The sequence below is a fragment of the Lepus europaeus genome, chromosome 13 (genome assembly GCF_033115175.1).
Source record: "Lepus europaeus isolate LE1 chromosome 13, mLepTim1.pri, whole genome shotgun sequence".
NCBI classification, from domain to species: Eukaryota; Metazoa; Chordata; class Mammalia; order Lagomorpha; family Leporidae; genus Lepus; species Lepus europaeus.
In genome coordinates, this window is record NC_084839.1 from 32,830,698 (window position 1) to 32,843,991 (window position 13,294).

The 13,294-nt window shown below is 41.7% G+C and overlaps 1 protein-coding gene across 4 annotated transcripts in view; it reads left to right on the plus strand.

Moving 5' to 3' along the window:
• Positions 1–13,294, plus strand: part of CRIM1 (cysteine rich transmembrane BMP regulator 1) — a 205,276-nt gene that overhangs the window by 26,801 nt on the left and 165,181 nt on the right. For all 4 annotated transcript variants that reach the window (XM_062209253.1, XM_062209254.1, XM_062209255.1 and 1 more), the window contains exon 2: positions 12,150–12,323. In XM_062209253.1, the coding sequence (XP_062065237.1) occupies positions 12,150–12,323 (174 nt within the window). The remainder of the gene's footprint in view (positions 1–12,149; positions 12,324–13,294) is intronic.

Below are 13,294 nucleotides of genomic sequence, written 5' to 3' on the forward strand. Positions count from 1 at the left end.
AATCTCTACCAAGCTGGGGCTCTCTGGTAGAGAGACAAAATCAGCCACATTAGTAAGTGAAACATGCCACATGCCAACAGAGATAGGTGCTATGGAGGAAAATAAAGCAAAGAAAGGAGACCGAGAATGGCAGTGGTGGTGTCTGGTTTGCAGTGTTAAATAAAACGATCAGGAAGTTGAGTTTGATCATCTACCTGAAGAAGTGAGGCCATGATCTCTTCCTACATCTGGGGTCAGGCCTCCAGGCAGAGGAGACTCAAATCCCAGGGCAACAGCCTGGGAAAGGAAGAGGTGTTGGTACACAGAGGCAGTAACTGGAAGGGAGGAATAAATAAGATCAAACACAGATGCACTTGCTGCAACCTCCTACCCAACAAAGGAAAGCAAAGGTTTGGGTTTTTAGTGAAGATCTTTCCTTGTGGAAATATTAGAGTTAATGGTAAGGATCTGTTAGAAATATAATTGTGAGAATTATGTTACTTTTCCACTTATTGTCTTCCACTTGGCTTATTTTGAAGAATTCCTATAAATTATTAAGGTAAAGTTCACAGCGGTGCTCAAGTTGGTTTTTGAAAACATTCCTTAGAAAATGATTGCTGGCTGATTTCACAAAGTTGTTATCCTGAACAGATTCCTTAATGCTACTTACAGATCATTATGCCTTTTACAAATCATTATTTGCTCCTTGAGTGTATTTTGATATACACAGGCATTATTTGGCTTAACAAAGAAACCCTTGTTTCCTGGATGATGGAAGACTTGAGGTTGTGTTTGTATATTGGGTTTTCTGTTCTGAGCATTTCAAAGGTGTTGCTGCAGCTCCATTTGTCTTGGCACAGGGAGGCCTCTGCCCATCCACGTGGCTAAGTAACCATCAACATTAGGTCTCTAGGCCATGTTTGTGGAAGATGAACTTCACCAGAGTGTGATGGAAAAATTAGTGGTGTTTTTGTTCATCTTTTCCCTTAGGTCTTCTGGATTTGCTTGAACTTGAAATTTTGCCCAGCCTTTGACCACCTCAAATCCCTGTGTCCTCAGCTCCTTGTGTTGCCATCAGGTTGATGGGCTGAATGTAGTTCAGACCTAGGTTACTCAGCTTCTTTACTTCAGCTAATAGAGCTCATCCGAGGGCAGTGTTCAGTCCGATCTCTGACATTAGAAAGTTCTTAAGTGTTAGCTCTTATCAGAAAATTCATCTGGGAGTGAAATGTACTTCATTCATTAATTCTGACTGTTCAGCTAGTATGATGAAAAATATCCTTCAAAGTTCTTGTTTCAGAGTACCATGTTGATTTGTTGTTCTTGTGCTTGTGTTCCCATTTCCTTTCACTGTGGTGTTCACACTTGCAGATGAAGGAACACCATTTCCATAGCCAGCTTTCTGGTTTGCTTTTGCTTATTTGACTAATTTTTGGTCATTTTGATAAAATGGTACTGTGCATTATACATGTCCACAACTACCGTTCTGGCAAGAAACGATCTCATGTCACATTATCTCATTATTGTCATGTTATATAAAAGTGGTGGGGAGATAAGAATTCATTATTTTAAAGTTATTTATCTAATAGAGTTAAATCATGATATACTCACTTTCTACCATTTCATAAATATTGTTATGTGGAACTGTTACTTAATACATTGTTGAGGTGACAATGAAACTTGTGTTAGTATTACTGTGTTACAAGTTGGAAGACTAAAATCCAAAAATGTTTCTCAGTTATTTCTAAATAATTGCTTTCTTTCCCTACACCAAACTCACTTTCAGAAAACATTTGGCATTAAGAGTGTCAAATTGCTTTATTGAGGTTCAAACCCTCTCATCTTCCTCCATGTCTCTGTTTATTTCTTTCATAGATATTTTTCTAAGCTACTATTTGCTAAGCCTTATGATAGCTCAGTGATGAAGGATAACACTAGATCTTTAACTTCAAATAATCTTCTTTTCCATAGAAGAGATTAGACTAGTAATTTTGTATACTGCCATACATGGTATATTAGATATATAATAGAAGTCATAATACTTGATTCAGACCTATAGGATAGATGAAGCCTGGAGAAAGTATTAAAGACTGCAGAGGAGTCTTCAAAGCCGATGAAGAGAGGAACAGCGTTCTAGGCAGACAGAAGAGCATGTGCAAAGCCATGGGGTCACGGAGCAGCATTGCTCACTCGGGGAACACAGTCTCTAAGTGTTGCTGGAGGAAGGAGACATGAGAGATAAGGTTGAAGGAATGGATTTTCATTTAATCTAAACAGGTTTTGCGTTCATGCCAAGGACTTGACTGGCCAGATGGTGGACTTTTTTGTAATCCCATGTCCTTAAGAAGCTTTATGGGTCTGCTCTCGTGATACCCCTCATGGGGTATATAATGGCACGTGCACTGCACAGATATGAACTAGGAAGGAACATCTGAGATTTTTCTTTAAGAATGTTGGAGTCCACTCAAAGCAAAGGAAATGTAAGAGATTTAACTGTGTGCTACTAAAGTATCATCAGACTAAATGTAGCTAGGAAAAAATTAAATAGACATTCAAATACCTGTCTTGGTTGTTTAAAAAATTTCAGACATGTAATCTTTAATGTCTAACTTTGAGTAACTTCTTGGAAAACCACTAAAGAGAAACTGATAGAAAAAAAAATACATATATCAAAGTACCTAGATGAGTTAACAAGCTTAGTGAGACTGTTAATCATAAGCCAGCATAAGATGTCTTAATAATCTTTTTGGAGAGCCAATCTGTTTTACTTTTCTACATATCTTTACTATAATTCCCATCTTTTGTTTTCCTTTGGGCTTACTCTCCTGCTCTTTCCCAGTTTCTTCAATTGAAAGGTTTCTTCAATTGAATGCTTAGCTCATTTCCTCCCATACACACCTTTCTTATGTCCTGTGAAATTTCCTTTAAACACTGACCAAGCTGGATCTCATCAGTGTTGACATTTGGTGCTTCTACTGTTCTTGAAGTATCTGGTAAATTTTTCTATAAACCAATCCCATTTAAAAAAAAACCCACACTTTTTCATTATAGGAATTTCCAAATATATACAGAGACAGTTGTTCAATGACAGAGTGCTTCAACAATTTTCAATTCACAGCCAACTCTTTGTTATTAAATCAGATTTATTGAGGTCTTAGCTGGTGAATTCTCTAAGAGCAGTGGTGCTTGGAAGGGTTCTGGAAGGTGATATTTGTTATATTAAAGGCACCCTTGGCTTGCCTTTCTACACATAGCAACTCTGCTTTCAAAGCCTCAAATGGGCCTGATAATGGGAAACTATTTTAAATTTAAATTATGGCCACCCTAGGCATGTGACTCTCTGGCATTTTTCCCAACAAATTGTTCACATTGTACAATTTCAACAAAGATGACAGAACCAAGGAAACATGAGGATAAAGTCTGAAGGGACCTCATGGATTACTCATTCCACCTCCTTTTAGTACTGAAAGGCTGGAGCCTGGAGACCTGAATGCCTTGTTCAGGGGCCCCCTGTGAACCCAGGGTTGAGCTAAGGTTGTGGTCTCTGGGGCTGGGCTTTTCTACATCAAGCTCGCCCGGTCAGGCTGGCTGTCTGCGCACATACAATTTAAGATCATCTCTATTTTAAGGCACATTTGTGAAGGAGGACAGTTCCATCCTATATCCCCAGTCTCTCATTTCCTTGTCTGCTTTGGGTTTATGAAATCCTTGCTTCTGGAGTTCCTGCTTGTCTTCTCTCAAGTTCCTCCCTGTTGCAAATGAACTTCTTGATCTCAGAAAGGAAATTATCCTGCCCTTACTTAACCTTTTCCTCGGTCTCAGGAGTCCTAGGAACATTTTATTCACATACTTGGGATGATTCTGGTTCAAATTGTGGAACATTTTGCTGCAAACTCCCTTTCCCAGCTTCTTGGTTTTTATTAACTTTTTAATTGAAATAAATAGAGAGATGAGAGTTCCTATCTGTTGGTTCACTCCCCAAATGCCGACAAGAACAGACTGGGCTAAAGCCAAAGCCAGTGGTTGGACACTCAACCCAGGTGTTCCATGTGGGTGTCAGCCACGACTGCCGCCTCCCAGAGTCTGCATTGGCAGAAGACTGCCCTTAGGCACCTTGCAGGCATTAAGCTCAAGAATTCTGACATGCAGTGTGGGTGTCTCATTGAGAGACTCACTCACCCCTTTCCTAGCATGTTAAGTTCTTAGCAGCTTGTTCAGTTTTTGATGCTCAGTCGATACCAATGTCTGTTGAGAAATGTATGAAAGAATGGATGCAATTTGCATGCTGTAGTCTTTCTCTGTTCTTGGTTGTATTGCTAAGATGTCTTATGAAAATTATAGGAATGGGTCATTATCATTAATAAATGATTTACTGTAAGATGATGTTGTAAATTGGAATAGTACTGCTTGTTTTTCAAGGAATTCCTCACTTTTACATATTACACATCAGTGTTTTGTTTGTTATATTTAGAGGTTTGTATTACTTTAATAGTCTTCAGTACCTACCTGTGTGCATATTTTAGTATTTCTGTTTTAGAGATTCAGGCTTTGTAGACTCTAGTGTAGGGTTACATGTGCCTGCCATAATTTCACTCTGTGGAAATGCCTGTAAAACACATTTTTGGAACCTGAATCATTTCTACTGATAACCATAAATTTGCCCTTCCTGCTTTACACTGATTGCAGCTTGAGGAAGAGAGGGAGAGGGAAGTACCAGCTTTGGAACATTGGCCTTAAGCTTGAAGCAGAGAGAATGAAAGCTCACTGCATTAGATTTTCCCTCTAGCAGAACCGAATGCCTGATAACAGCCAGCCAGGAGCTGGGGGAGTTAAGAGCAGCAATTTTACATTACGCTGGAGTTTCTAGGCTGGCATGGAAAGAGATACCAGTATTAGCTATTTGCATCTTACTGTAGCCACAGGGATATGTGAACAGCTGAAGAATTAATTTGATATATATTCCCAGAAGCCTCTCCTCTGCCAACAGAATTCCATTACTGTGAGCTGCAGAGTGTGTACCATGAATTTGTTTCTTGCTTTTTAATATCTGCTGAAGCATATTTCTGCTAGGTGGATTGCCACATAATGGGGTGCATCTATCTGTGAGTTTGGAGTAAACTCCGTTAACCTAAACAGGTACAAGGTAGAAAAGGTAAGGCTATGAGTATACAAATGCCTTCCATCTTCAGGAGGGCAGATTTCCGATTAGCATGCAGTACTTCTTTATAGTAAGTGTAGTTGTAATACCTGAAATGTTTTACTCCATGTTATAGTATGTCAGACACGAGCAAGCAGAGGTGTTGAATCCAGGACCAGGCTAGCATCTGTATGGCTGGTTGATTGCTGGAACACCTGTGCACTGAGGGGCTGGGGAGTGTTACCTAGAGCTGCTGCTCTTGGATCTGGAGTTGAATGTGTGTCTGTGCCTTCTGTGTAAGGCCTCCTTCACCACATTCTCCTCTGTGGTGCTTCCTCTCCTACCCACAGCCTGGAAACTCCTTTCTAACTAATCTTCATGTTTAAAATCTGCGCTCTCCAGCCTAGAAGGAAGGGATTTCAGGCAACACCCAGACTATTGGGAGCTACTGTGTGGAACAGAAAGTCTAAATCCAGATCAAGACTGAATATGGCTCTAAGAAATAGAGGATAGGGGAAAGTCAAAACCCATGGAACTATGTCTATACAGAGGATAAATATAAACCGTAATAGCCCAAATAAAAACACTGATAGAGGTAAACTGCCCCTGGCATGGGCACCTGGCTGGCACCTTGCTTTGGCAGCCCATCCTTTGCAGTCTGCCGTGCTCTGAAGCTCATTCTGCTTCTTTCAGGGCATGAGTTCTTGAAGACATTCACTTCTGATGGACAGCCATTTCATCAGACTTAAACATAAGATCTGGGAGTTGTTTCTTCATGTTTCTTGAAATACAAGGAAACACATTTTAGCTTTTTCATTTGTACTTGCAGCCTCCCTAGATATGTGGTAGAAATTTCAGCCACTAAAGCAGTCATCTTTTGCACTGGAGAGAATTTAAATGATGCTATTAGCCTTTTAAGGGCTTCACACATTGCTAAGACTTTTCCTTTGTCAGAAAATTTGCTCCTGGTTTTTTATAACATTAATGTGCTAGGATAAGTCATATATGAAACAGCACAACTTCTGCTTTAGGCCAATACCAATTTCCTTTTTGCCAATTATATTTAGCTAAACTACATGATGGAAACATGCAGTTTATGGTTCAGTGGGAACTAGGAGATGAGGTACTCGGAGCCCTCTGCATATTTCAGAACTTGATCTAGGTATACCAGCAGGATCTGTTCTTTAGAATAGCAGTTTTCAGTGTGTGGGCTGCAGACCCCTAGGTGTTCCGTGGGGGACTCTGAAGCCTTTTCAGGTCGTACATAAGGTCAAAACTATTTCCATAATAGTATTAAAGTTTTATTTGCTTTTTCTCTGTGTGTCAACTTTGCACTGATGATACAAAGACAATGGTGTATGACATTACTGCCATCTTCCTATCAGTAGAGGCCATGGTACCAAACTATGCTAATAACTGATTGTCTTCACCTCAATATACTTGCAGTAAAGTAAGGAAGAAATAATTAAAGAAAAAAATCCGTTTCCTTTAAGGATGCCCTTGATTGAAAGCAGTACCAGTTATTTTTTCACACTTTAATCATTGATCATACATCTTACTACTGTTCTGTGGGATGAAGCTGAAGGTATGCATAAAAGAATTCTGCTGCATGCTGACATACAGTGGTTGTCTCAAGGAAATGTGTCATCTCAGGATGTCTTCTAAACATCCAAGTGCAGATGTTGGGTTAGCAGTTATGTGTGTGTGGCTCCTTGCTGTAGTATTCCCACAGTTGGACATACTGGAATATGTATGATTTTGGACTCATACATCAAATTATTACTCTCATATTTAACATCTGACTTGTTATCTTGCAAAAAGTTATGGACGGCAAAGCACATTTGCAGGAGTACCTAAATTGACCTTTCAGGCTAGAAGAATACACTTTATCATATACACTTGATATATCAAGCAGGAAAAGACCCTGCTTGATGTAAATAAAAGGCAGTACCCCTGTTTTTAACCCCTTCTTCCCCTGATCAGTACAAGGAGAAACAGGGAACTGTCAAGAGAATCAGGGCCTTGATCCTTTGTCGTATATATGGATTTATTAAGAGGAAGAGAGACTTGAAATCAGAATTTGCTGGGTCTGAAATCCAAAATGCTCTAATAACAATCTTTTTCAATGGTAACACAGTCTAGAGTATTTTCAATTATTCCAAACTCTGAAAAACTGAAATCTGAAGCACTTAGGGCCCCAAGCATTTCAGATAATGGTTACTCATCCTGTACTGAGTTCAGATTTGCTCAGATTTGATTTGTGTAATCAAACTTTATTAAATTTTACCTCTCAATACTATTGATTTCCTGTTAAATTGGTTTTAAACTATTCTGTAATGCAAAACCATAAAAGTATTTGTCTCAAAATGCTCTGATCCTGTAAAGTGATATTTGCTAGGGGAACTGTTTACCAAGAAGAAAAAATAGATTGGGTGGGGGCAGAGAATTGAAAGGACTTCTTCTCAGAAAATCATGTAAGCCAGTTTTGGCTTCAGAGTCGAAGGTGCTTCCTGACTGGCATGGTGGCTGGGACATTTCTGAGGGATGGTCAGGCCTACATGTGTGGCTGAGGGTGCAGCCTGGTGCTGTGTCCAGGGAGCTTCTGCTGAGAAGGAGCGGAAGAGAATGGAGTCAGGGAGATCCACAAGGGCAGCTGTCTTTTAGTCTGGCTCTGCACTCAGGGGAGGTGGCCTTCCTGTAGGAAGTCGGAGAGAAGCACCTGGCTGTGAAAACACATTGGCTCCGAGATGGGCTTCTTGGAAGGACTGTGATGTCTGTTAGATGATAAGAGGTTGAAAGTCTCAGCTAAACTGGGAAAGAAACCAATGAGACATGATGCTGAGTGAGAAATGTGTCAGTATGTCCAAATATTTCTTCAAGATGTGTGCCTGTCTTACAATGCTCTTATGATAAACTTTTTGAGAGCGAGCAAGAGAGAGACAGAGATTGAACATGTAAGTGAGCTCCTATCCCCTGGTTCACTATGCAGAATGTCCCCAGTGCTCATAACTGGGATGGACTGGGAGCCAGTAACTCAGTCCAGGTTTCCCACATGGGTGACAAACTCAGTCACTTGAGCCGTCACCTGTTGTCTCATGGAATCTGCGTTAGCAGGAAGTTGGAATTGGCAGTCATGGCTGGAAATTTATCTCAGACCTAAACAATCCAATACAAGATATAAGCATCTCAACCAGTGTCTTAACTTCTATACCAAGCACCCATTCTTTTTTTTTTTTTTTTTTTTTTTTGACAGGCAGAGTGGACAGTGAGAGAGAGACAGAGAAAGGTCTTCCTTTGCCGTTGGTTCACCCTCCAATGGCCGCTGCGGCTGGCGCACCGCGCTGATCTGAAGGCAGGAGCCAGGTGCTTCTCCTGGTCTCCCATGGGGTGCAGGGCCCAAGTACTTGGGCCATCCTCCACTGCACTCCCTGGACACAGCAGAGAGCTGGCCTGGAAGAGGGGCAACCGGGACAGAATCCGGTGCCCCGACCGGGACTAGAACCCTGTGTGCCGGCGCCGCAAGGCGGAGGATTAGCCTAGTGAGCCGCGGCGCCAGCCCCAAGCACCCATTCTTAATGACAACTTTTCAAAATAAAATTTAATGGAAGGCATTTGGAAGTTAAGTTGTGACTGAGGACTCTCACATCCCATGTTGGAGCGCCTGCTTCATATGCTGGCTCCTCTGCCTCCAATCCAGCTTCCTGTTAGTGTGTACCCTAGAAGACCGTGGCTGATTGATCAAGTACTTGGGCCCGCCCAGCCATGTAGGGGACCCAAAGGAGTTCCAGACTCCTGGATTTGACCTGGTCCAACCCTGGCTACTGTGGGCACTTAGGGAGTGATTTAGTGGATGAAAGATCTCTGTCTCTCTGCCTTTCAAATAAAATATAAATAAATAAATTTTTAAAGTTATAGTTGAATTGTTTAAACATGTTTATCTTGAGATACTTTTCTTGTGTTAATAAAAATATACATATATTTAAATAAGTTTAAAAAGCAGACAACTGTATTGACTATGCTATTGCAGGATTATTGAAGGCTGTGCTAAGTGCTGAGGTTCAGGGGATTTCAAATTGGCTGAGACTCGGCTCCTGGCTGTGAGGACTCTTGCTTCCTGGGGAAGGTTGACTTCTAGAAACCACTTTTGGGGCACAAGAGCTTTGTGCACATGCTTGCAGGAACATGGGAGATGGAGTGGCTCAATTCCTCTGGAGAGCTGGGGAGGAGGTCTTAAAAGAGGTAACATTTGAGCCAGGTCATGAAGGCTGAAGAGGAAGACATGAAGGAGGCATCGTAGGCAGGAGATGCTGCATGAGCAAAGCATGGCAAGAACCTTAGCATGCCTAGAGCGTTAAGATCTAGGAGCCAAGGTTGAGTGACAAGTCTAGAAGTAAGAGACGGCCACATTGCAAAGAACCTTGTGTTTGACAAGAACAAGTCTAAACTTTTCCTGTTGGCAAAAGAGAACCATCAAGCACACTTGATTTCGAGGAAGATAATTCTGGGGACAATGTGTGGAATGAGGAGGGGGCTGAGGTTAGCAGCCATTGAGGAAGTTCAGGAGAGTGTATCTTCAGGGAGTTCCAGTTAAAATGGAGGGGAGAGGTTTTAAATGACAAAAACCTTCTGAGGTAGAATCATCTGTTTGGTGGCACTGCATATACTTTAGGGTGCGGCAGTAAAGGTTTCCTGTGAGGAATATGAAGGAAAAGGGGAGAACTCTTGGTAGTTTTGCAATGGTTTAAATGTTAATTGAATTTCTTTTAAGTATTTCAGTTCCTAGGGTTGAACTCTCCTTTGAGTTAGAAGTTTGCATATATAGTCACCAAAAACTTCTTGGCAAATTTCACTGAATTCAGGACAGTAATACTACTATCATGTCAACAGTTAAACAGAAATAAGAAATCATTTAGAGCCCTGTGAAATACTGTTGTAAGTGAAGACAACACCTCTTCCATGTTGTTTCAATATAGTCTTTGCTGGTTTTCCTTGCTGAATATTTTAGTAATTTCACTGTTGCCTTGAAGATAGGAATATACCTTTTTGTGTATATATGGTATGTATGTGTTAGCTTTAAGTACCAAACATGGCTAAACAGGAAATCAGATTTTAAGACAGATAAATTGTGTTTCTGTCTAAACTTTGAGTTTCAAAAGATAAACATTTTACTATGGTCTGAGGCTTTGATCAAGTAAGTGGGCCTGATCCCCTGTAATCAAAATACAAGAGATTTTCTTTACTCTCTTTTCAAAGAATTGCCCTGAAGTTCTTTTTATTACAAATTATATTCTTCTGAAGACCCTCTGACAAGAAAATTTTTTATGCCAGCGAGAGAAACAGAGATGTCTTTTGCCTAATTTATGCATTAAGTGGTGACACTAGAAGTAAAAGCTCTATAAAAATTACAGCTATTTGTTTACAGTCTTCTATGAAGACACCTTCTTGTACCATTTATACCTGTGTTAGTGTAAGCAACAGGTTTAGATTTATTAAATCCAAATACTTTTAAAAATTCTTTCCAGTTATGATTATCAAACATGTTTGTTTCCTAAGCAGTACTGAGTCCAGGTGCAATGAAATATCTATGTGGTGAAGTGGATTAAGCTGTCACTTGCAGCACCAGCAGGCCATATAGGTGACAGTTTGAGTCCCAGCTGCTCCACTTCTGATCCTTCTCTCTGCTATGGCCCGGGAAAGCAGTGGAAGATGGCCCAAGTGCACGGGCCCCTGCACCTGCGTGGGAGACCCCTGTGAAGCTCCTGTCTTCAGCCTGGTCCAGCCCTGGCAGTTGCTGCCACATTGAGTGAACCAGTGGGTGGAAGAGCTCTCTCTCCCTCCCTCTCTGCGTATAGCTCTGCCTTTCAAATAAATAAGTAAATCTTAGAATGTTGGCAGGGAGTAAGGGGGGACAAGAAGGAACCCCACATTATGTCCACAGAGAAATAGCCTGCTCTCCTAGAAGAGGTGTTTCAACTAGGAGGAGGAATATTAAGAATTGAGCCTGCCTTGGAGGTTCAGTGTATTTGTTGCATTGTCTGCAGTGGATCCCACAAACACTGCTTGTTTATTTATTTATTTTTTTTTTTGAGAGGCAGAGTGGACAGTGAGAGAAAGAGGAAGGTCTTCCTTTGCCGTTGGTTCACCCTTCAATGGCTGCCACAGCCGGCGCTCTGCGGCTGGAGCACCGCGCTGATCCAAAGGCAGGAGCCAGGTGCTTCTCCTGGTCTCCCATGCGGGTGCAGGGCCCAAGCACTTGGGCCATCCTCCACTTCACTCCCTGGCCACAGCAGAGAGCTGGCCTGGAAGAGGGGCAACCAGGACAGAATCCGGCGCCCCGACCAGGACCAGAACCTGGTGTGCCGGCGCCGCAGGTGGAAGATTGGCCTATTGAGCCGCGGCACCGGCCACAAACACTGTTTATTAAATCCACTTTACTTATTGAAAGCTACCACATCCCATGACCAGGACCTGAGTTAGTCTTGGCTGCAGAATTTGATAACTCCACTAAGTTGTCACCCTTAGTTTTGCGGCTGTTGCTGATATTGGCTGTGAACAGTCTGTTCTGAAATCGGTTGAGGGGACTCTGCTCTGTTGGATCTCATTCTTTTCTGGTGCTGTCTGCTTGTTTTTCAGCTGCCTAGCTGTATTCATCTGGAGGGCTATTTGCAACCTGAAGCAGATATCAACTGAGAGAATAAAAATTTAGCTTTTTAAAGAATAATTTTATAGATTGACAACTGTAACTCTTACAACTTTATTGAATGTGTAGAAATCCAGGAATCTCAATGTTTGTTGTAGTGACACAGAAGTAGAGGGTTTTGATGACAAATGGTTGACTATTTAATGTTGACATATATGGCTTTATAACCTCAGCCTTCTAAGTTATTAGGAGATTGGGTTTCACTTATTTGTAAAACTTCAGGTTTCTTTCACAAAACTGAATGTTAGTCTTGACATCCGTGCACATTTTGCTTTCACAGGCCTTTGAGTGAAGCTACAAGCAGACATTATCTGGTTGTTGATTCTTTTACAGATGAGAACTGGGATGATGACCAGCTGCTTGGTTTTGAACCATGCAACGAAAACCTTATCTCTGGCTGCAATATAATCAATGGGAAATGTGAATGTGATACCATTCGAACATGCAACAATCCCTTTGAGTTCCCAAGGAAGGATATGTGCCTTTCAGCTTTAAAGAGGATTGAAGGTAAGTGTTCATTTTCATGAACGATCACTCGTCAGCCATAGCTTTGTATAACTCTGAGCAGTGATCATCTTTGAGCTTGAAAAGGCAAAGGCAAAGCTATAGAGCTTGGTAGCTTTTACAGTGCCAAATCAGATGCATAAAGTTTACCAGGTGCTGGTGCGTGTGTTTCCTGGAAGCTGTACAGAAGTAATGCTGCAGTCCTGTGAGCAGGGTCGCCCATGCCAACCTGCCTAGGTCACCTCTGCCTAATGGATACTTTCCCAAATGCTGTATTTGAGATCAACATCTGCTGTCACCGGGTCCATTCCGCTTGATTTACCATTGGATGGTTCTCCATGAGGAGCTTCCTAATTAGCAGTGCAGCTCATCTGGCAAGCAGGAGTCTCTCTTTAGAAGATAACGGGAGAATCACGTGGTGCTGGTGCTGATTGAAGGCTTAGGTTCATTTTTCCAGGGGCAAGAACATGTGTGTAGAGATAGATCCGTGAGGCACTTCAACTCTAGAGAGAGGTCATAAATTACATCCACTAGCAAGACAGTTGTATTCGTATCGCTCGTAACTTCTTTATATTCATGTGTACAATCTAGAAAAAGGGTTGACAACTTGGAAATGGGATTCATGAGCCCAGTAAACCCAAGCGGAGTAGTGAGAGTTTAGTGCTGTGGCTTCCAACCACAATTAATGAGGAGTGAGGCTTGGACTTGAGTCTCGGCCCTGCCTCTGACCAACTAGCATCAGTTTTTTCTGGGAAAGAAAAGAGTGCTGGAGGAGACATTCTGAAATACGCATTTATCTCTAATGTCATTCTATGATGAGGAAGATTAGGGGACCAGGCATTGGGCACAGCAGTTAAGATGCCATGTGGGATGCCCACATCACATATTAGAATGAGTCCTAGCCCCATTTCTGATCCAGCTTCCTGCTAATGTGCACCCTGGGAAGGCAGCATGTGATGGCTCAAGTACTTGGG